The sequence below is a fragment of the Labeo rohita genome, chromosome 3 (genome assembly GCF_022985175.1).
Source record: "Labeo rohita strain BAU-BD-2019 chromosome 3, IGBB_LRoh.1.0, whole genome shotgun sequence".
Classification (NCBI taxonomy): Eukaryota; Metazoa; Chordata; class Actinopteri; order Cypriniformes; family Cyprinidae; genus Labeo; species Labeo rohita.
The window spans coordinates 40,029,347-40,054,894 of record NC_066871.1 but is presented as its reverse complement, the minus strand read 5'-3'; the positions used below and the strand labels follow the sequence as shown (position 1 = coordinate 40,054,894).

General features: G+C 33.2%; 1 protein-coding gene across 11 annotated transcripts in view; it reads left to right on the top strand.

The window, feature by feature from the left end:
* Positions 1-25,548, top strand: part of rbfox3b (RNA binding fox-1 homolog 3b) — a 314,331-nt gene that overhangs the window by 255,137 nt on the left and 33,646 nt on the right. For all 11 annotated transcript variants that reach the window (XM_051106640.1, XM_051106644.1, XM_051106639.1 and 8 more), the window contains 2 exons: positions 9,463-9,705; positions 16,874-17,011. In XM_051106640.1, coding sequence (XP_050962597.1) covers positions 9,463-9,705; positions 16,874-17,011 — 381 coding nt within the window. The remainder of the gene's footprint in view (positions 1-9,462; positions 9,706-16,873; positions 17,012-25,548) is intronic.

Here is a 25,548-nt window from a genome sequence, read left to right as displayed (position 1 = left end):
TGTATATATACAGTTAACACATATATAATTAAATATATAATTAAATATGTAAGCTTAATTCCTACATTTTTTATTTTATATTAACTCCTTAAGTTAGCTCATTTTCAGAAAATTTTATTTTATTTTATTTTATTCACTCCTTCAGTTAGCTCATTTTCAGAAAGATTTTATTGTATTATTTTATTTTATTCACTCCTTAAGTTAACTCATCTTCAGAAAGTTTGAGTGACACTAGTGGATCTTCTGTAAATCCTGAAGAGTTTGTAGCTCGAGTCTCTTCAGTATGAGTGATGACAGACTCACACATGCGTTTGTATGCGCCGTCCGGCTCTAATGAAATATTCACGGGTCAGCGGTCCCGTGAGAAAACACGCAGGTCAGTCAATTGCTTTTCAGCGAGTAATTTTCTCCTTCAAACAGTCACGCCGGTCGTTATTAGAGCTGGACGGACGAAACGCCTCCTGACAAGCGTCTTTAGTGAGCGTTTTTCTCTTCCTCCTGAGCTGAGAAATCTGTAGTCACAGATCAGTTTTGAACATTTCAATCTTGCTAGTGCTGTTTTCACCTGCTGGATCATAAGTTTGTTTTTTTTTTTTTTGTTTGTTTTTTAATTGCTTAATTTTAGTTAACTAACCCTAGCTCAGACTTGAAGTCATGAATGAGCTTGAATTTAACTCATTGTAAGATGGTGAATAAAAACATTTCATTTTCATATTAAATTATTAATTTTGAACTAGGTGACAATTTTGTCACAGAACAGCTTACATGCATAGAGAGTGTTTGCTAATAAATTGATCTGAATGAAACTGAGGAAGACATAAAACACACACACACACACACACACAATGTCTGTGACATCAATTATGGGATGTATGTGGTCACCAAGCCTGCGTCCAATTGAAGACATTTAATTGGAGGAAGGCGATGAAGTGTGTCGTGTCTCAGTCTCTCAGCGGTCAGTAATGAGGCCAGCTGTGGGAGGTTTTGTCAGTTTGCATCATATTGTTTTACTACTTAACTTTGTCTCATTACAGCTCATGAGTGTTGAATATTGTGTGTGTGTGTGTGTGTGTGTGTAGAAGGCACACACACACACACACACACACACGCAAACACCTTTGTTATATAACATCAATCTAAAATCTCAGTGTTGAAAGAGATTTGCATAAAAACATCTTCATTTGCCCTAAGAATTAAATGACAGGCTTTGACATTTTCTGGTCATATACTGCAAGGTTAGCTTGTCTAATACTTTACACCGGTAAATCTTAATAATATATAGTGTTTGTCCATTTTTTTACTCTTTTTAAATTGCAAACATCTTCATTTTTTATGTAAAGTACATGAGATGTTTGTTTAATGACATGGACTTTCACAGAAGGATCTGTGTTCTGGGTTATACAAATAAAAACTCAAATTAAAAAATTTAATTTAACACTAGTTAGAAGCTATTTTTGGACTTCAAAAAGTTATTTTTAGGGACATTTGGTAAATATACAGTCCCATTAGCTAAATAAAGAATTAATAAGACCAATATAGACATAAAAACAACAACAAAAATGATAATAATAATGTCTTAGAATAAACAGTAGTTTTTAAAAGTATTTCCAGGAATGGGAAATATTCCTCGCTTTCAGAAACTAAGACATCAAGAAGAGTTTGAATGTTGTGAATGTTTGGTGTTGTTGGATCAGGCAGATCATCCGGACAGATTTTCTCGAGCTCTCAGGAACGATCTCTCTTCTATCAGAGATAATTACTCTTAATAACCGTCCCATTAACAAGATGAGGATCATGCATCATTAACGCTTTTATATCCTTCATATCTTCATCTCTGAGCGCCTGAGGGAAAGCGAACACGGGTTCACATCATCCTCCATCTGAAGCAGAGCAAACACTCTTCTGAGCACAGATCGCTGTACAGCCGATGTACAACTGTATCTCACCCGCCTGATTCTTTTCAGTTTGTCGCAAAATGTAACCATATTATCACCCAGTTTTTTCTTCAACACGAAGTAAGCCTATGGGTGAGACTTCCTGTTTATTATCCACTATAGGGAAATAACGAGAAAAATAACAACGTGCGGTAAATGGTAAAAATGTTTGCACTACAAACCAGTGTGTTCATTTTGGTAAGACACACCAATTTGCAATATCAAGCAGCAAAACAAGCTGTTTTGTACAGCTAAAAATAGGTGGACGCGGATGAGAGTGGAAGCCAGACCCATAAAATGTACTAATGGATGCGCCCGCTCTTATGGGATATACAAGTATTTTATTTAGTATATTTGTGTGCAGAGCGAGTCATACTGTAGCGAATCTCGACTGCTTGATTGTTTATATAGTTGCAAAATGTCAGCTGTTATCATCCAGCTCAAATCTGCTAAATCTGCTTTAAGGCATTAAGATATTATAAATGTTTAGGCCAAATTTTCTACGTCACAATTTTTGACTTGACAGTATCTATCTCCAGTTTTCTAGTCATTGTGATTTATTGCTTGAACATAGAATCACCAAAGTGTTTGAAGAATTTATTTATTTATAATTTTTAATGTTTGTTTAAAATTATTTATTTATTTATTTATTTATATATTATTTATAATATTTATAATATATATATATAATTTTTACAACACCTTGAATTTTAGACTATCTACATGTTAAATCATAAAATAAAATGTGAAGGTTACCACTTTAATTTTTAATTTTTCTGTGGGGAAAAAAATGCAGCGGTTGATATATAGTTTCTTTATAGTTATTTTCAAAGCTTCAACATACTGCCATTATAACATAACTATTATTGTTTTTGTTTTTTAATTCTAATAAATACGTTTTTGTTAAAAACTAACCAAAATTAAAAATAATTTGCTTATCATTTCCGCACAGGAGAGACTTGTTTCCAAACAAAAGCAAATATTCCAGTATCGGTATCGGCCAAAATGATTTGAAAAATACCAGCATATCGGATATCGGCAAAATTCAATATTGTGCATCCATTTATTTATTTATTTATTTATTTATTCATTCATTCATTCATTTTCACTTAGACATTTGTTTCAGTCTCATTTGCTGTCTTTAAATTGTATAATATAAAGTGGTCTCAAAAGATTTTACTCATGGTTTTAAGTTTTAAGATTCTAAGTTATTAAAATGTTTGAGTAAGATGTGCCATTAGAAGTATCACCCAAAGGGTTTTTAAACATTTCTTCTAAATATTTATTTATTTTATTCCATGTTTTTTATTTATTTCCATGTTTTTATTTTGTTTATTTCCATATTTTTGTATTTATTTGGTTGTTTATTGATTTATTTAAAGCTATTTTATCTATTTATTTTATTTCTGTTCATCTGTTTACATTTTTGTATACTTTTATTTAGGTTTAATAATAGCTGAAATAAGTTTTCATTTAATTTCAACTTTTGAGTTAGTCTCTTTGCTGTCAGTAGTTTTTATCATATCAAGTGGTCTTAAAGAGAATTTTCTGAATTAGTACTATCACCAGTATCACCAAAGTGTTTGAAGCATCTCAGGAAAGCAACTGATAACACTGCTAAAATAAGAAGAGACTTAATAAACTCCTCAGCTGTGTTTCATTTATATATTAACTTTCAGATCAGCAGATCAGTTTTACACAAACACACTCATGTTGCCTTCAGAAAATGATGTTCTCAGATGTTCAGGCCTGGTTTATTTGCTAATAACTCTGATTTTGAGTTGAACTTGCTTTAAGTCTTATATGTTTGGATTGAGACTGTGGGTTCAGAGCTCAAGGCAGGTTTGATCTGCTATGTTCAGGATGATGCAGAGATGTGCTGTGGCTTTATTAGCGCTGTGTGTGTTTGTGTAGGATGTGTGTGGTCCGGTGAGAGTCACAGGTCGCCTCGCCGTGTGTCATAAGAGTTTAAAATGATCTTCTGTCTTTGTGCTTTATTAAGACACTTTCAGCTCCGGGTCTCAGAGGACGAACAGGTCGTGGATGCCTGCTGTAGACCATTACTGCTGCGGCCCAAACTCCCAAAACACACAGACACACACACACACACACACACACACACACACATAGCTGAGTGTGAGAACATGAAATGTTCTGTCTTCTTTATTTGTGTGAAACTGTAAGCACCTATTTAATGCTGAAAAAAGACATCTATCAATAATAAATTGATTTTGCATCTTCTGAAGAACATTAATAGTGTATGCATGCACAAAACAGTGTTGTTTTTAACTAAAATTAAACTATTAAAAAACATTTTGGAATTTAAATAAAGCTGAAATAGAAAAAAATATATAAATATTACAGGGAAAACTTCAACTTGAGAAACCTAAGTGAAAATGAAAAATTTATATACAGTATATAAATTTCACAACAAAGTTCACAAGAAACACAGCCGTGAACTCCAGTGAAAGAGCAACTCTGACCAATACATCTTTCCTGTCTCAGCAGATTTCACTCACTCACTGTTGGTTGTGAGTGTTCGGGTCAATATCTGAGGTCAAACGGCACATAGAGGCGCTGAGACATCCAGGGCTGTGATGTTTTCGGCAGACGGGAAACCACTGAGAGTGAGGACAGACAAGCTGTTTGTTTTGCCAAATGTATTCTCTCACAAATGAGGTGTAAAAATGACACAGTGGAGCTTTCAGCCGCACCGAATGAAGACTAATAAGTGGCAGGCGATGGACAGAGCTGCTGTAAATTGGCCTGCCGCCCCTCCACCGCTCTTTCTTGTGTCGTTGAGCTGTAATTGGTGGGAATGAGGGGGATCCTCAGCGCTTGTGCTGCTGGTTGCTGGTGGGTTATTTTAGTGAACTCTCAGGTGCTAATGATCAAGTTTGTTTTTTCTTCCTAACGTTCAGTTGTAATTTAGTTTTACATGATCACCTTTGTAAGGAAACCTGATGTAGTTATTATACCTTTAAGATAAATTACACTACCATTCAAAAATAAACGTTTTACTTTATTTTAAAAATTATTTTTGGCTAAGATGCATTTAGTCTATTACAAATAAAAGCTGTTTTTTTCTGTTCATTAAAAAAGTTTTAATTCATCAATTTGCTTATTTTAAATTATAATAATATTTCACAATGTTACTGTATTTTTGATCAAATAAATGCAATGTAGCATCTAATAGTAAATGTCAAGATTTACCAAAATGCCAAAACAATACAGATTGATAAAACAAGTAAAATAAAATAAAATAAAAAAATGTATTTATTTATGTATTTAAAAATAAGTAAATATAAATAGTGATTGATTGATTTATTGCTGACACCTTGTTTAATATATATATATATATATATATATATATATATATATATATATAAAACTGTGCAAAAAAAGATTATATCATTTGATGCATATTTAAATTATAATATATAGACGTATTAAAAATGAATGCTGTAGTTTAAATTCAGTGTCAAAAACAAAAACAACCATTTTATATGAATATGTATTAATATAATTGTGTGTGTCTATATATATATATATATATATATATATATATATATACTTATATACTTATTTAAACAAATAAGTAAACAAATAACAAAAAAGTATAATAAATGTTTAAATTAATGCTGTAATTTAAATGCTGTTTCCAAAAAATATTGTAGAAAATATTATATTAAGTACAAATACGAAATACGTTAATAGAACTATAAAAATCATATGCAAAAATTATCACATATGCATTTAATTAATAAATATATGAATTAATAATATATATTTAAGTACATTTTAAAAATACATGTACAATTCCCCTTTTGTTTGAAAATGTCATTTGTTTTAATGATAGCACATTAATATATTAATTATAGAATTAACTTAATTTTGCATCAAAACTTTTGTGTTTTACATTTTTAAGTTCCTGGAACCTTTTTTCCTCTAGGTAGAAATTGAATCCCAGACTTTCAATATGGACTATATTTACTTTTAATTTAACTAAAACTAACTTCTCATTAAAATATTTAAAAATCTGAACAGTTGTGTACTGTATTTCTATTAAAACCTCTGTGTATTCATGTAGATTAAACTGATTGTCAGGATGGCTCAAGTTACTGAATACTGATTAACCATTAATATGTAAGTGTGGGTGGTCACATGTAAATGAGCTCATGATGTGATGTCATTAATCATACAGAAGAGTGCAGGTCAGAAATCAATGGAAACGGTCCCAGAAGCTGAGCGTTGGTCTCGTGTGAGAGGTGTGTGTCGTATCTGTGAAGGCTTAAGCTGTGATTAGCATGAGTCTGTGAGATTGTGTGGGATGTGAGGGCATCGGCGCTGGACTCGCGGGGTTGAAGGTCTCTCCACGTCTCCTCTGATTCACCAGCCTCTTTTTTCTCATCTGCTTCGTCTGCCCTCAGAAAATGTGTTTGTCACACACTTCAGAGCGGCAGCGGAGATCACACGCGGCAGCAAGCGTGGCTTTGTGTTTTGCTAATAAGCTCCTTCTTCTCCCCGTGTGACTTGGAGCGCTGCCCTTTTAAAGTGTCTGTGTGTGTGTGTGTGTTTCACTGCTTTGAAACTCAACGCTGCTTTGTACCATCTTTTGCGTTGCGTCATGAAAGTGTGTTTTGAGAGGTGCTAAGTGTTCTATATAGGTAAGTTAAGCTTGTACACTTTTGGGACTGGAAAACTTATAGTAGGGAAGTAGGGAAGCTTGTTTTAGGCACAGAATGCAAAGTTTTAAAAAAAAAAAAAGGTAATTGTGACTTTTTAACTTACAATTCTGACCTTTGTTTTTCTTACAATTTTAGTTTACATCTCACAATTCATCTCACATCTCACAATTCACAATTTACATACTACTTGATATTTACAAAAAAAAAAAAAAAAAAATATATATATATATATATATATATATATGAAATATTACTGTTATTGTTATTTATTATTATATTTTTCTTTTTACTGCATTTTTTAAATATTTGTTTATATTAAAATAATAAAAATTGTTAATAATAATTAGTGTATATGTATGTGTATGTGTGCATAAATTTTACCTTCATAGTATTTTAATAGCATACATTTAAACTCATTGGTAGTATTTGTTGTATTTGTAGGTTCTCACCAATTTTCCATTTACAACTACTTAAACTAAAATTTATTTCAGAGTTAAACTGAGACCAAGGGGGAAAAATTGCATAAAATAAAATAGCAAAAAATAAAAGAAATAAAATAAAATACAATAAAATAAAAAATAAAGAAAAATAAATAAACTATTAAAATAATTTAATTAATACATTAATAAATAATAAAAACTATAAAAATGACAAAAACAATATGTGACCCTGGACCACAAATCCAGTCTTAAGTAGCACAGCTATATGTGTAGCAATGGCCAAAAATTATCTACTTTTCTTTTATGCCAAAAATCATTAGGATATTAAGTAAAGATCATGTTCGATGAAGATGAAGATATATATATATATATATATATATTACCATAAATATATCAAAACTTAATGTTTGATTAGTAATATGCATTGCTAATAACTTAATTTAAATAACTTTAAAGGCAGTTTTCACAGTATTTAGATTTTTTTTTTTGCACCCTCAGATTCCAGATTTTTAAATAGTTGTATCTCGACCAAAACACACCATACATCAATGGAATGCTTTTTTATTCAGCTTTCAGATGATGTATAAATCTCAATTTCAAAATATTGACACTTATGACTGGTTTTGTGGTCCAGGGTCACACATAATAGTGGAGAATATAAAAATAAAAACTATATTGATAAAAACTCAGTGATGCAGAAATAACACAGATTTGAAATAAAATTAAACTGACTTAGCGCTGATCTCACTCATCCTGTATCAGCCACAGATGCTTTGAGCTTTAATTGGGACCTGCGGTTTGTTCAGGATCTCTCTGTGTAGCTTTAATTTGCTCTCATTTACGGCGGCTGACGGCTCTCGCCTCATTAAAGACTCCAGCAAAGATCTCCAGCAACAACAGCCGAGACAAACACCAAATAACCGCGACCAGAGGAGACGACGGGGAAAATTGAGTGCATTTATCTTCTCCAGCGATTCCATCCATTTTATCTGTTTAATACAGATTCTTATTTTTGTCCTTTTTCACCCATAAGTCTTCTCTCTGGTGAAAATTGCATCTCGGACCACAGTGATCCATATCTTTATTTATTTATTTATCATGGAACTTTAATGAAAATATTAAAAATTAATATTAAAAAAAAAAATAAAAATGTGTTTTTGAGTATCATATTTGATACATCAGGCTTTGACGGCTCATATAGTATGATATACTGACAATTTGGAGGGGAAAAAACACTTTGACTAAAAAACACGACAGAATTACTAAAACTTGAACTAAAATGAATATTAGTTTGATTAAAGCACTGTAGTTTCAAAACTTATGATGCAGTGCTATACAATGATGATTAAGAGATATAATAAAGATGAGAGTTGAGATGTGTGAAGGCTTGTGAAGATCATTTCTCCACTCAGGAACAGTGAAAGTAAATTCTGTTCTGGAAACAAATGCTCCTCAAAAGCCTGCTGATCAGATTTAGGATTCACAAGCGAATGTGATTTTTCTAAGAAATGAAGATAATCAAGTAAACTAAGTTGGTTCAGTCCAGTAAGTGTATAAAGTTATTCTTAAGTTTACTCTGTAAAAATCAGTGCAGATTTGACAGCAAAAAGACACGTGAAGCACCAGCTGAAGGTGGATGTTTGTACGTTGATGGTGTAAAAGGCTCTTATAATTGCTACAAGAGTCTAAACGATCAATCAGCTGACATGTGTTCATAAAAGCTTTGATCATGTTGATCATTTAGAGACCTCAGAAGCACATCAGATATGATATATCGGGCTTTATAGGCTTGACTATAGTGCGACGCATGCAGCTTGACAAACAGCACTGAGCAGAAAGTGTTTATGTGAAGCCGCGTCTGAGCGCTGTTAACATTAGTAACCTGTCAGGAAAATCAAAGCTCTCAGTCAAAACATCGTAAGGAGGCTGATTTCCCTTTTTTTCCTGCGCTGTGCAAAATCCCAGTGGCCTCTGGTCCTCCGAGCGGCTTCTACAACACAGAGTCTGTTCATTAGTAATGATCAAGCGTGTCTGTAATCATCCGTGAGATGTGATCGTTGTTTTCCTGGCCTATTTAAAGTGCGGGGCGGCCGTATTCCCCGATCGGCCCATCAGAGGCGCAGATAAAAACGCCTCAACGCTCGCCTCAGACATGTGCTGCATTGTTGGGATTGAACCTACGGTGATTTCAAGTTACATGTTGAAAATAGTAGTCAGTAATGTAATCTGACTACTTTTGGGTTGCTTTTGACTTGTCTTATTTGCATAATCTAATTACAAGTACTTGATTTTTGTAATCTGATTACATACTCTGCATTACATGTAATAAATTACTACCCAGCACATATGTGAAGGCCGCAGGGGTTTAATGTATGCTTTCATTTGCATGTGTGTTTGCAGGGTAATCAGGAGGCCAGCAATCCGGCGGACGCGATGGCCCAGACTTACACCCCGCAGTTCGCTCATCCCCCACAGAACGGCATCCCCGCAGAGTTCACCGCGCTTCCCACGCAAGACTACGCAGGGCAGAACCGCGTGCCGGATCACGGCCTGGCGCTCTACACGCCGGCACAGACTCACAGCGATCTGGCCAACGCCGACAGCAACACGCCAGCCATCAGCAGCAGCACCAACACAGCAGCGGTGCGTCAAACATGCTAACACACTGACACTTGTCAAGATGCACATCACATATAGCAGTTCAGCTAGAGTCACACTACTCTTTGGACTGAAAAGATCTCTTTTTCAGTATCTTTGTCTTATGCTTTCCATTACACACAGCTACGTTTTTAAGGTAAATTCACCTGAGAAGCAAAATCCATATCAGAAATAAGTGTATGTATACATGTATTCTAAACCCTGTATAGTCCGAAATATAAAAATAATAGTTCCCCATCACTTACTTTAGATATTAAGTACTGTTTTGGTCATTTTTAGCTGGAGAGAATGTCAAAAATTGCTTATAAAATTCTTATGCTAGATTATTATCAAATATTACATTCAATCGTTTTATCTACTTGTTTACTTTTACTTATATATATATATGTATATATATATATATACACACATACTTTTCTTGGGATATTTTTTCCCACCTTACACTTTTGGTGTTCCTGGTAGCACAAAAATAAATAAATAAAGTTGAATTAAAAAATAAAAAATAAATAAATAAATAAATAAATAAATAAATAAATAAATAAATAATAATAATAATAATAATAAACTATTGGCTCATAAATTTTTCGTTATGCTAGATTATTACCAAATATTGGATTCAATCTTTTTATCGACTTGATTACTTTCCATTAGCACAAAAAAAAAAATAAAAAAAAAAATAAAATACTTTTGGGGGGATAATTGTTACATTTGTGTTCCTGGTCAAAAATGATCATCCTACCAAAAAAAAAAAAAAAAAAATAAATAAAAATATAAAAATTAGCTCATCACTTTCTCATTATGCTAGATTATTACTAAATATTGGATTCAGTCTTTTTATCGACTAGTTTACTTTCAATTAGCACAAAAAAAAAAAAAACAATTTTTGTACTTTTTGGGGATAATTTTTCCTCACCTTGTTACACTTGTGTTGTTCCTGGTCAAGAATGAAGAAAAAAAAAATTCTTATGTTATAATAGATTATTACCAAATATTGCATTCAATCTTTTTAGTGACTTGTTTACTTTCAATTAGCACAAAAAATAAATGAATAAAAATAAAATAAAATAAATAAAATATTAAATAAATCACATAAATTTGTATGCTTTTTTGGGGATAATTTTTTCCACTTGTGGTGTTCCTGCTCAAATTACTGTCTTAAAAAAAAGCCTTAAAGTTCTTATGCTAGATTATTACCCAATATTGCAGTCTTTTTATTGCCTTGTTTACTTTCAATCAGCACAAATAAATAAATAAAAATTAAAAAAGAAAAAGAAAAAATGTAAGACTTTTTTGGGATCATTTTTCCACCTTTCCCACCTTATTCTAGATTATTACCACATATTGGATTCATTCTCGTTATTGACTTGTTTACTTTCAATTAGCACAAAAGAAGAATAAATAATTAAAATAAATCAATAAATAGAATAAAAAAAAATTTAAATACTGTTTTGAGCATAATTTTTCCCACATTGTTAAACTTGTGGTGTCCCTGGTCAAAAATAATCGTCCTGTCAAATATAAATAAATAGCTTATAGTTTTCATGTGATAGATTATTATCAAATATTGTATTCAGTGTTTTTATCGCCTTGTTTGCTTTTAGTTAGCACAAAAAATTAATAATAATACTAATAATATATATATATATATATATCCAAATATCATATATATATCCAAATATCATATATCCATATATACCAAATACTGAATTCAGTTGTTTTGTCAACCCATTTTTCACAGCAAAACTGATGTTCTTAAGCTTTGATCAATCAAATAAATACAAATCCTGTACTACATGAAAGAAAACAAGTTGACAAAAAGACTCCATGACTTGGTGATAATAAAGAAGAATGATAGATTTACAAACATTTTTAAAAGGTGGATCATTTTTGACCCATAACACCAAATTAGGTAAAGGTTTCCAGCATTGTTTCCCTATGGGATAACATGCACTGATGAATCGTTCAATCGATAAGACCACGAACATGCATGAAGGGTTTCATTAAGAGAATCTAGCGAGTTCACGCTAGAGACATCACTTGAACCTCATCAGATGAACCCGTGTCTCCCAGAGCTCCTAAAAGTGGACAGGGTTTCTCTGAGTCAGTGTTAAAATATCCAGATGATGCGGTGATTATGAAGCCGTGGAGGAAGCTGTGCATGAGCAGGTGTGTGTTTTGGGAGTACATGCTCCTCTGTCCAAAATAATGAGGCGAGAGCGAGCGTTTGACGCCACTGTAACGACGTGTCACCCTCGCTGCTGTTGGAATGACATCATCAGTGTCATGTATTACTAGCTCTCGCTCGCAGACACAGTGACACCGGTTAAGTGCCGTGTCTGTTTGCATCATTCCTGCTTCATGCAATCGGGACGCTAATTGATGTTACTGTGCTGAAGACTTGTCTAAATACCAGCTCTATGTATTCAGTGCATTGGGGAGCGTTGATATGAATGCAATGCAGTCGCCATTATGTACTTCCTGTTGGCAGTTTCATTAGTTTGTGAGGCCTTGCTTAGCATATGGCATCTTAAATAAGATGCAGAGTGTAGTTTTCTTAGCAGTTGTGCTCAGAAAATCATTTCGTCTTTTACTGCTTTAATGCTTTTTTGGATTTCTGCTTGCTCTTTTACTCTTGGCCTGTTTTCTTTATGTGTGTACATGGTGTAGCATGAATAATTTAGCGTAGTAGAAAGGTGGACACGCTCGCTAGTTATTCTCGTTGGGCCGGGGGGATTTCTCACGGATCGTCTTCCTGTGGCTGATAACGGCTCGCAGACGCTCACGGCCCTGTGCTTAAACCTCATTATAAATGTGCTATTATTGTGCTGATGGAGAGTGTGACTTATTACAAGTGCTTCAAAATAACATTTTATTTATTTATTTATTTTTATTAACTAAATATTGTTAAGCATAAATGTAACAATATTTAGTGAGGTTTATCCAAACTAATAATTCTAAATAAATAAAATTAATTATTTACAATATACATGTATTATTTTTTATAATTTATAATTATATATTATTTGTTATTTATAATTGTTTTTGCATTTATATTTATTCAAATAAAAAATACTGATATTAAAATAGGACTTTTTATTTACTTTATAAACAATTATTAGGAGCATTTCAGTTTAATATAATGAATAAATAAATTATTAATAAATATTATAAATAAATGAATTAAGTTGTGTATATAAAAAAAAAATGTGTTTGTTAAAAAATATAATTTCTACAATTTATTAAATAATAAAAATTATTCAGATTAAATGCCCTGTTGGCAAACTGGTTTGTTTATTTATTTATTTATTTATTTATTTATTTATTTATTTATTTATTTATTCAGTTTTGTTTTTAATTGTGTTAAGCATTAATCTAATTACATTTAGTGAGGTTTATGGAAAAACAGGAAAAACTAATTATTACAAATGAATGAATGAATGAATGAATGAATGAATGAATGAATAACCAATATTTTATATAATATTTTAAAAATGAAATTTATTATTTTTGTTTACATTTTAACTATATTTTTATAATAATACTTTATAAATATAATAGTGATACCCTTTTTTCAAATTCAAAATGACAAATAAATAAATTGTATACTTAAAATATATATATATATATATATATATGTATGCATGTATGTGTGTATGTATGTTAAGCATTAATCTAATTATATTATATTATATTATATTTAGTGAGTTTTATGCATGCAACAAGAAAGACAATAAATGAATAAATAATGTTAGTAATATTAAGTGAATAATATTTAATAAATAAACAATGTTTTATATATTTAAAAATGAAATAGTATTTTTTATTTACATTTCAACTATGTGTTTATAATTTATTATATTATTTAATAAAATCAAAATGATCGAGATGGAATTTGGACTTTTCGCAATTTTTATGCACAGTCGAAAGAGCAAAAAAAAATTTCTTGTAATTTATAAATGTAACGATATTTACATAAATGTAACAATATTTAGTGAGGTTTATGTTTACAAGATAAACAAATAGTTATAAATAAAATAAAATGAATTAATTTTAAACGTATTTATTTGTATTATTTGTTTATTTTTATTTAATTTATTCAAATAAAAATATTTACATATTGAAATATCTAATCTATTTATTTTCACAGCTGAAAGAGGACAAGACTTAATAGGAGCATTTTAATTTGATGTAACAATAGAATTTTTTATTTATTTAACTTTTTTTTTCTTTTATTGACCAAAAATCTAACAACATTTAGTGAGGTTTATGCTTACAACAGCCTGTTTCAAGTTCACCCAACTTTCTTACCCTATCGGTAGAATTGTTTTTCTTGTTAAGCTTAAATCGAAGCACATTTAGTAAGAATTATGCTTACAACAAGATTATCAGATAGAAAGAAGGAAAAAAAATGGTGTGGTATTAACCTCTACACGTCTCCTCCGCGCTCGCGGACGGCCCCGGGGGGACGAGCGTCCGCCCATTACCCAGGGTGCAGTGAGGGCGGGAGGGGGAGGAGCAGGGTTGGTGGCCCCGTCTTCACCTGCGGCCCCAGGAACACACTGGCAGAGCGATTGAATCAGACAGCTGTCAGTGAGAACGCTGCGTGTCAGAGCGCAGGCGAGAGCCATAAAAGAGCACAAACGAGCCTCGTTACTGCCGGGACAGTGATTATCATAATGGCAACAATAAAGCCGACGGTCGTTACGCTGGTGGTGATGATGATGGTGATGATGATGATGATGCTGGGGTGATTAATGCTGGGAGATAAATGAGAACGATGTATCACACTCCTCCCTACAGCGGAGCAGCACGTTAAGAGTGTGTGTGTAATGAATTATGTACTGCATGTGTCTGCATGCACATACGTGTGACCATAAATCACACGCCGCATGACTCCACTCCAGCACCAGCCTGCGTTTCGCATGTATAAGAGGAAAAAAAAAAGGCCACAAGGTGAATGTCATGGAACTTGTTGGGAATGTGTTCAGCTCGTATTTCACCCTAAAACTAAAAAAATGTGTATTGTTTAGAACCAGATGCTTTTGATTGTGACATAATTTTTATGACTGTGAATGACTATGAATTCTAATTTCTGTAATGCAAAAGGAGGTAAATATTTATATATAATTTTATATTTAAATGATTTAAATCACAATTAAAGTATACATGTCATTTGAAAATTAAGAACATTTGTTATTTGTTTTTCTTAACCTGTTTTTTTTGTTTGTTTTTTTTCGTGTTAAGCATAAATATAACAATTTTTAGGCTGGTTTTAGGCTCACAACAAGATAAATAAATAATTTAAATGAATAAAATGAATTGGTTTTGAAAATATATAGTTTTTTTTTTTTAGTTTATTTTTTTTATTGTTTGTGAAATATTTTTCGTAATTTATATCATTTATTCCAGTACATTTTTTTGAATTAAAATAAAACTTGTTTTAATTCAAACATAACATAAGATTTATTTATTTATGCAACTGTCAGATGCTATCTATCAGAGCGTAAAGAGTAGAAGGTTTTTTTTTTATTATTTTATACTTTCTACAATACATACAATGTGTATGTATGTGTGTGTGTGTGTGTGTAGGTGTATAAGAAAAAGTAAGAAATTAGTATTTTCAGACTCAGTTTCATTGTGACAATATTCATTCCTATTAAACACATTCCTAGAGTCTTCATTTCTGTAATGCAAAAGAAAAAAGTATAAATAATGTTATTTTAATTACAGTGTTTGTAGTATGTGCTATATGCCATTAAGTTGCTAATTTAAAAAAAAACAAAAAAACATATGTAACAGTACTTTTTATGACATTAATGTTGAAACTCTATTACAGCGATGGGAATATAATGAGAATCATCACTGAAAACTATAAACAAACATATGCATTATAGTAATGAGATTTTGGGATGAAAACATACTTTTGTCAGTGCAATGCAATAGTTTTGAAATAAGGTTTAATTTTGTCACGTTTTCATGTAATTTATCTTTTTTTCTTCCGTATGCATTCGTGAGAGTCAGTGGCATTTTAAACAACTGACTACAAGTGACCAGTGTTATTATAGCAGAATTAACATTGTAGTTTTTAATGATGGTTTTAATTAGTTTTCATATTGTTTTCATTTCAGTTTTAAAGTTTTATTAGTTTTCTTTTAATGTCTGTATATTTTTGATTCATTTTTATTTCAGTTTTAGTTAAGTACATCAAGTAAAACTAAATGAAAATGAGTCTTTTTAGTTCATGTTTATTTTATTTCAAATAACACTTTTTTTTAGTTTTACTTAACTATAATAATTCTGCAAGTGACACATGAGACCTGCAGCAGAGGAGTTTTTCAGTGAATAATGACTTACATTTCTCTCGTAAAGCATCATAAGCAGTTGCACTCGCAATATTTCTAGCAATGCATCATACGGGATACTTTAATGTTTTCGTGAGATTTGCCAAATTACTCGCAGAACTGTCTTGCACGTATTTGCACGCGTGCCGCGCACAGTACGTTAGTATGTGTGTGTCTCCGTTACGAGCTGATGCAATAATGTTGGTGCTGTGTGTTGATGTTTTGATGAAGCCTGTGATGCTCTGGGGAGATTTGTTGATGTTGTTGCCATTGTGTGTGTGTGTGTGTGTGTGTGTGTTTGAATGAATCTGAACATTTTTTACCTCAATGATGACATTCTGATGACATGCTGCTGTAAGCGTGCACATAAAAATGAGTGTGTATGTGTGTGTCGTTCTGCTCGACTGAACTAGCGGAGAGAGAAAACATCTGTCACACGTGTCTGAAGTTTCATTTGTGGCGGATCATCAACATAATGATGGAAACAACAAGCCAATGGCTTCCGAGAGCGTGAATGTGTGTGTTTGCTGGATATTTGTCAGTATATCTGGTGTGTTTGGGCTCCTCAGACAGTAACAGGTGGAGATTAATAATCGTATTGTAGATGCATGACCTCAGGTAGGCCACCATAACTCAACGTCTGTTTAGCCGCGTGCCGCCGGAGTGAAAAATGATAGCCGCGGATAAGTAGGCTAACTTACTATCCTTCATCTGTTGTTTTTTTTGTTTTGTTTTTTTCTTATTCTCTTTTCTTTTTAACCCGGAGGCACTAATGAACGGACGGCTCTTTCGTCTTTGTTTTGCTCGGACAGACAGAAGACGTGACGCAAACAGAAGTTTCCCAGCAGGTGCCGCATTCAGAGTCCACGGAAAAACAGCAGCCCAAACGGTTACACGTCTCCAACATCCCCTTCCGCTTCCGTGACCCGGATTTACGGCAAATGTTTGGGGTGAGTTTGATAACTTCATGCACTATAACACATTTTTGCTCACTTTTTCTTGGTTTCATCGCCTGGAGATTCATGCTTTTTAGGAATGGTATACCAAAAAATTCAACTTTGCTGAAAATGTAATCACCCTCAGGGCATCCAAGATGTAGGTGAGTTTGTTTCTTCATCAGATTTGGAGAAATATAACATTACATCATTTGCACACCAATGGATCCTCTGCAGTGAATGGGTGCCGTCAGAATGAGAGTCTAAACAGCTGATAAAAACATCACACTATTCCACAAGTAATCCATACAACTCCAGTCCATCAGTTAACATCTTGTGAAAAGAAAATCTGTTTGTTCATAAGAAACCAATCCATCCTTAAGATGTTTTTTGATTCCATCCTCTATCCATAATAGCAAAAAAGGTGACTTGTCTGAATCAGATGAGAAATATGCACTGATCAAGCACTGTTTATAACCCAAAACAGTTCTGAACAAGTATGTGGGTCAAGTTTTTTTTTTTCTGGTCGACTAGTAGTTGTTTATTTTAAGCATTTATTAAGCATGTTTATTAATAAAACATATAAATCATAATAATAAGCCTTTAATTGCCTACATAGCCTAATAAGTGCTAAAGCGCAGACAGAAGAAAAAAAGCTTGCCACAGCGCAGAGGCAGATATAATAATTAATAATAATAATAAATAAATAATGAAGTTGGTGACACCGACTCATCTCCTCAGTAGTGATGCACCTGTATGCATGTATTACATAATCTGAAAATATTTGTTTTCTATTTGAATTGGTTCATTTAAAAGTAGACATTTCAATAGATACATTTTTCATGTCTGTAAAGCAAATATACACCGATTTTTTCACGCTCAAGTTCATAGAGACTGAGACGGCAGAAAGTGCATCCTGTTTGCTTTCATTATTTTACAAAAGCGCAATGTTTTGTTGCTATTGTGAGTACGCACAAATAAATGTAGAGTCTTTACACGTTCAAAAGATGTATGACGTTTATCTGTATGACCAAAAATGACGGAGTATTTTAAGAGCAAGTGACTGCACTGGCGCCTCCATCTGTCATGCAGTGAGCGTGCAACTATTCAGCTTCCACAGACACTTGAATAGCGCACATTTTTCTAGGTTAACATTAGTTTGAATGTCCATGTAAAGTTGCTACTACATACATTGAGAATGATGAATAGGTGAGCATTTGGATTTCCTACCAGATGTACTATATTACCACATAGACCAGCCTTTAATGATCTGTCCGTCATGGACGGTGTGACTTCGCCACTTCCTGTGGAATTTTTTTTTTTTTTGCGACTAATAAAATGTTGGTTGACCAAGCCTCTTCTCGTCGACTATTAGGGGGCAGCCCTAGTTATTGTGGATTGTGGATTCATATTTTAGCTGGAAGCAATGGTTTGAGGTTAAGTTTTAAAATACAAATAAGAGTGAACTGGTACATAAGTTGAAAATGCAAAACGGCAAAATATTGTTTCGTCACATTCTGTTATGGATTACATGAATCATGTAAATGATGCATCCAATTTTTTTTTTTTGGTTCAGAATGTAATTAAAAAAAAAATGTTGAGTAGTTTGCCTAACAGGGTAATTGCTGTTGGTCACTTCTATCATAAAACGGTTGTAAAATGTTAAAGGATTAGTTCACTTCCAGAGTAAAAAATTCCTGATAATTTATTAACCACTATGTCATCCATGATGTTCATGTCTTTCTTTCTTTAGTTGAAAAGAAATTAAGGTTTTTGAGAAAAACATTTCAGGATTTATCTCCATAAAGTGGACTTCAATGGTTCTCAATGGGTTAAAGGTCCAAATTGTAGTTTCAATGCAGCTGCAAATAGCTCTACACAATCCGAGTTGAGGAATAAGGGTCTTATCTAGCAAAACAAATGGTTATTTAAAAAAAGAAAAAAGGAAAAATTCATATGCATTATATGCATCCATGAATGCTTGTCTTGCACTAGCTTGACTTTACACATTATGTCATCACGGACACGTGACAAAGGCAGAAATACTGACCCAGTGTTTACAAAAAAAGAAAGTATACAAATTCGTTCTTTTTAGAAAATAACTGATTGTTTAGATAAGACCCTTATTTCTTGCCTGGGATTGTGTAGAGCCCTTTGAAGCTGCTTTGAAACTGTAATTTGGACCTTCAACCCATTGGCTCATGAATAAATGTAGAGTCTTTACAGATTCAAAAGATGTATTACTTTTTATTGTGAAATTTTTATTCTGGAAGTGAACTATTCCTGTAAATATTTAGCTACTTCACTGCAAAATAATAATTTTCAAAGCATTTTCAAATTGAGATGCAGTTACTTGAGAACAAAATTACATAAGATATTAAGTTTTTTTTTGTTTGTTTTTTTTTTTTTTTTTTAAATCTGCCAGTGGTGTCAGAAAAATAAAGCTTGTTTTTCTTTTAAATTAGGTTTATTTTTCTGACCCCACTGACAGATTTTTATTTTCGTGATTTAAGCATAAACCAACTGAAATTTGATACTTTTTTCAGAAGACAAGACTATATCTTGATTATATCAATATCCTAAGTCATTTTGCTTTTCAAGTAAGTATATGTTTATTTAAGAATGAATATATATCCTTAATGGAAAACACACCAAATTTACTAGGCAAGAAACTATTTTTTTTTTTTTTTTTTGCAGTGTAGGGGATGATTATACCCACTCTCTGAATATTACATTAACCATTCTCTACAGATGATAAAGCGAACTTACCTTTAGGGTAAATAGGATGACTACAGGCTCACTAAATGCACAGACACACACACTCGGCTTGCGCCGCTTCATTCTTATTTGCTAAAATCATCTCAATCATCTTAATGACCCGTCAGCAGCAGGCTGGCCAGAAAAGCTGCTTTAAACAGCGCTCATTTGTTTGGGCTGGTGTCGGCTGGTGGCTCTGTCGAAAAGATGATGTTAATTACAGCACAGACCGCCGCGTAGCTGTATAAATTACATACAACATGGTCTGCGGCCGCTCGCTCGTTTCCCATCATGCTCTGTGATAGCCGGATTATTGTTCTCAGAGGCTGCCAGGTTTGTGTTTGCCAAATCAGCAGTAATTAGCTTGCAGTTATTGTGCATAGGTGGTCCAGAGATATATGATGCAAACGCAATATGGGTGGCAGACAGTATGGACGAATGGGGACGTTTGTTTAATCATTGCTAAGCAAGCTGGCATCCTTTATTACTTTGTGCTTTTGTCTTACTTTTTATTATAAATATCTGAACTTAAATCAAGACGCATTTATAGATTTGGAGAAATTTTTCATTCCATCACTTGCTCAGCAGTGGATCCTCTGCAGTGAATGGATGCCATCAGAACAAGAGTCCAAACAGCTGATAAAAATGACACAATAATCCACACTACTCCAGTCCATCAGTTAATGTCGTGTAAAGAGAAAAGCTGCATGTTTGTAATAAATATATCCATCATGGAGATGTTTTTAAATGTTATTGCATTTTTTCACAATTCTGTATTTTTTTTGTGAGAATTGATACATAAACTTGCAATTCTGAGAAATGAAGTCAGAATTGCAAGATACTTTTTCTTCGAACTGTGACAAACTCGCAATTGTGAGTTATAAAGTCAGAATTGTGAGATATGAACTTGAAATTCTGACTTTTTTTTCTCAGAATTGCGTGATGTAAACTCTTATAAAGCACTTATCTTGTGAGTTATAAGATCCACTTTTCGGGAATAAAAAAGAATTGCACGTTTATATCTCACAATTCTGACTTAGCTCTCAATTGCATGTTATGAAGTCAGAATTGTAAGATATAAACTCACAATTCTGAGAAAAAACTCGTAATTGTGAGTTTATATCTCACAATTCTGAGAAATTAAGTCAGAATTGCAAGATATAATTTTTTTCCCAATTGTGTGATATAAACTCACAATTACGAGTTATGAAGAGTTGTGAGATATAAATACAAATCTGACTTTTTTTTCCAGAATTGCATGATATAAACTTGCAAATCTGATTGATGTGTTTTCAGAATAGCGAGTTTATATCTCACAATTCTGACTTAACTCTCAAATGCATGTTATGAAGTCAAAATTGAGATATGAACTCGTAATTGTGTTTATATCGTTATATAAAAAGTCAGAATTGTGAGTTTGTATCACACAATTCTAAGAGAAATTGTAAAACTTGCAATTATATGGGGAAAATTTCAGAATTGTAAGATAAAAAGTTGCAATTACCTTTTTCATTTTTTAGTCGGTGGCGGAAACAGGCTTTTATAAAAATACAAGTACATGTACTTGTATAATCTAAAATGTACTAATATTGCTTTCTCAAATCATATGGTCTGAATCAGGACAGAAATATGCAGAGATCAAGAACCGTTTACAAGTCAAAACCGTACTAAACAAATATGTTAAACAACAGGAGATGGACATTTTCACTGTGGGAAAGGTTATTATGGATTATAGACTCAATAAGCAATATTCTGGATGGAAGACGAAAGGTAAAAATGTAATAATAATGGATTTGATTCTTACAAACACGCAGCTTTTCACTTCACAAGACATTAATTGATGGACTGGGGTGGTGTGGATTATTGCAATGTTTTTATAAGCAGTTTGGACTCTCATTATGACGACACCCATTTACTACAGAGGATCCATTGCTGATCAAGTGTCACTTGCTACATTTTTACCAATCCTATGAAGAAACAAACTCATCTACATCTTGGATGGCCAGAGGGTGCATTTTCAGCCAATTTTTCATTCAAAGGTAAACAATTTTTTACTCAGAAATAGTTTGAGTTAGAACATTTTATTTATTTATTTATCGAAACTGTACTCCTGTAATCTTTGTTTTATTTACAAAAAATCTTGTTTTACATTGCATTAGAGCCAAATGGATCACGCTCAGCTGTAATTGCTTGAAGCGCTATAGGGCCTTGCACGCTCTTAGCGTGTTAAAAGCTATCCACATTTGCATAAGACATCACAGGCACTAACAAAGGTAAACAAAGGCAATATGGCCATACTGTAGCTGTGTAAGCCTAGCACCTTGAGACGCAATCGCCTACTATAAGCTCCATCTGCCTGCACGGAGTCAAGTAAGCCCTGCTAATGACTCGATCCCACGCTAACAAACCTTGGCGGCGTTGATTAGCCTTGTAGCTAATGGAGATTTAGCCTGTGGTGAGCAGGGCCGAAGGTTTGCCAAGAGTTTGCAGAGCGGCTAATTAGCTGCTTGGCTAACAGAGAGTCAAAGCTAAATGAGTGGGGCGTCAGGTTAGCGTCGCAGGCTAAAGCGCTGGAGTCTGGGAGTCGCTAATGAGCGCAGAAGTACGGAGCTCATTATCTGGAGCTGAGCGGTTTATTACTGAGGATGTCCGTATGGAAATGTGAGGTAGGAGAGAGCGTTCCTGGAAGTTAAACCTCCGGCTTCGTGTTGGCTTTAGGGCTGTTTCTTCTTCCCCTCTGCCTGTGGGCCTCAAGGGCTGCTGGGAATTTCTCTCGCAGGGGGCCTTACCTTCATCTCCGGGTTTCCCGCTGCGCAGACACTATGTTAGCATTCCACCTGCGGCGCTGCTCTTTTAAGAGACGGAATTAAAGATCTGCTTGAATCTGACTCCTGTGAGCAGCGAACAAGTCTTCATGAGTATGGAGAGACCACTCGCATTAAAGAAAACCCCACCAATCAGAGCACTTCAAAAGCTGCAGAGCTCTGAAACGGCCTTCAATACTGCTTTGGTTTGCAGAATACGACATGAGCTTTTTTGGCAGGGTGCTTTGTGCATAATTCTCTGCTGGAGAATCCAGCTAATCCAGCTTCTGAAGGAGACTGGTTTTACTCTGGTCATTCAGAATTTAATTGACAATGTCTTTTAAATTGCAGTTTAATTTCTGCATATTAATTGAGGTTCCAAACAGGATTGAGAATCACTAATTGAATTTTCGAATGAATTGGAATCAAGATAAACTGGTCAAAGGCTTAAATTGTCTATTTTTTTTACTTTAGCCTTTTTTAATTTAATTGAAAATTAAATTCCAAATCAATTTAAACTGTAATTTTCAACTAAAAAAAATATTTTTGTTTCTTCTTCTTCTTTCCCAGAGAAAATTCACAGTTTTAAAACTAAAAAAAAAATGTTTACTCTGGTCATTTAGGATTGAATTGACAATATCTTTTAAATTGCAATTTAATTTCTGCATATTAATTGAGGTTCTGGACAGGATTGAGAATCACTAATTGAATTTCTGAAATTTATATAGCTGTAATTTTTAAACTAGAAAAGCAAATTTTATCAACATAAACTTGGCTTAAAGACTCAAAATATTTTATGCTTTTTTGAATTGCTATTTAAATTTTTTAAATAAATTTTGAAATTCAAAGAACTCATATAACTGTCATTTTTTTAATTAGAAAATCTTTTTTTCTTAGTTTACTCTGGTCATTCAGGATTGAACTGATGATTGCTGTTTAAATTCCAATTAAATTCTTGAATATGAATTTAGGTTGCAAACAAGATACAGAATGCTATTATTATAAATTGAAATTAAAAACTCTAATTTTTAACAAGAAAAACAAATTTTGTTCATAAAACTAAATTCAATTCATAAAACTAAATTTTTAAAGTTTTCATATTTAATATAATTTAGAAATATGTTTTAAATATTTTACAATTTTGATATTGTATATGCAAACAGGTTTGTACTGTATTATGTAGTTTATACAGTACTGTGCAAAAGTCTTAGGCCACTAGTATTTTCACCAGCTAAAAAATGGTTTACAGTAAGTTATTGCTATCTTTTGCTGTAGTGTGTCAGTAGGAAACATCAGTTTACATTTCCAAACATTCTGTTTGCCATTAATTGTAATAATCTAGTGAGATTTTTGTTTGCACAAGCAGTCTGACAACAGCCAGTGCTCCACACAGACATCTGATCTCACCATCATCCAGTCTGTCTCTGGAGTGACATGAAGAAACAGAAAGACTGAAACAGACTAAATCCAGAAGAATTGTTTCAACATCTCCAAGATGTTTCAAATAACCTACCTGCAAAGCTACCTGAAAAACTCTGCACAAGTGCACCTAGGGCAAAAGCTGCTTTAAATGCAAAGGATGGTCACATCAAATGCTGATTTATTTTAGTTAATGGAAGTTCATTGATAAAGAAAATCTATTTATGACATTGTTTTTGACAGCATCCTCATTTTATGTGCCTAACTGTCTAAAAATTGTGACAGTACTGTAGCTTTGTAGGTGTAGGTCTCTTAAAGCATCTTGGAGATGTTGCCACAGTTCTTCTGGATTTAGTCTGTCTCCGTTTTTTCTGTTTCTTAAGACTGGATTGAATGATGGAGAGATCAGATCTCTGTTTGCACAAGGAGTCTGACAACAGCCTGTGCTCCACACAAAAATCTCACTGGATTATTATAATTAATGGCAAAATGAATGTTTAGAAATGTAAACTGATATTTCCTACTGACACACTACAGCAAAAGACCGACTTTAACTGACTTTAAACCATTTTTTAGCTGATGAAAATACTAGTGGCCTAAGACTTTTGCACAGTACTGTATATCTCATCATATTTAATCAATTTTGTGAGCCAGAATGGAAGAACACTTCATTTCCCAAAATGCATTGCCACCTTTGAATGCATATCTGTTAAAATCACACTTTTACGTGAGCTTTCAGTATATAGTTCTTTCTGTGGTACTGACAAGCTGTTCATCACAACCAGTTATATCATAATGTAATACTGTGGCAGGCATTTATGCAAAAATCGCTTCGTGTATTCAATTGCAGCACAATTCTGTGCTAAACTACTAAGTGTTTCATTCCCTGCAGTGCTGTGCTAAGGTTTTACTGCACGTATGCATGAGAAACTGTCACCACAGGGGGTAACTGAGCATGCTCAGTAGAGAAGACCACTTTCCCAACCGTACGCAACTTTCCCACCAAACTAATTAATCTCTATCACTGGTCCATTAGGCCTGGTTAAAACAATTAGCATCTGCGGCACGCTAGCCAGGGAAAACCCCTCCATACAACACGGAGCTCACGCTGGGGAGTTAATGTGTTTGTGTGTGTGTCTCTGATTGAGCCCTCCGCAGAATGTGCATTCATTTGAATAAATTGATAGATTTCAACCTACAGTTTCACACAGATGCTGATTGGATGAGCAATAATGTTAAGCCATTGCGGCTATAGCACAAACAAAAGACTGTGAGCGCAGTGTCATTTCAAGTGTTCCTGAAATGTTATTGCACTCGTTTTGTTTTAGTATCAGCTTTGTCTCAGATGTTTCTTCTCAAATTCACTTGGAGATTTAAAACAAGAGCCATTAATGAATGTGGAGCAGTTCAGATTATTTGATGAGAAATATTTGAGTTAATATTGACATCTTTGATTGCAGATTTTGGTGGCTTGGAAAATTGGAGCATAGTTTGACACATTGTTGAGATCTCTCTTGAAATTTTGGAGAAGAGATGTGAGATTACTTGGGTCTTTGTCAGGAGAAACATTTG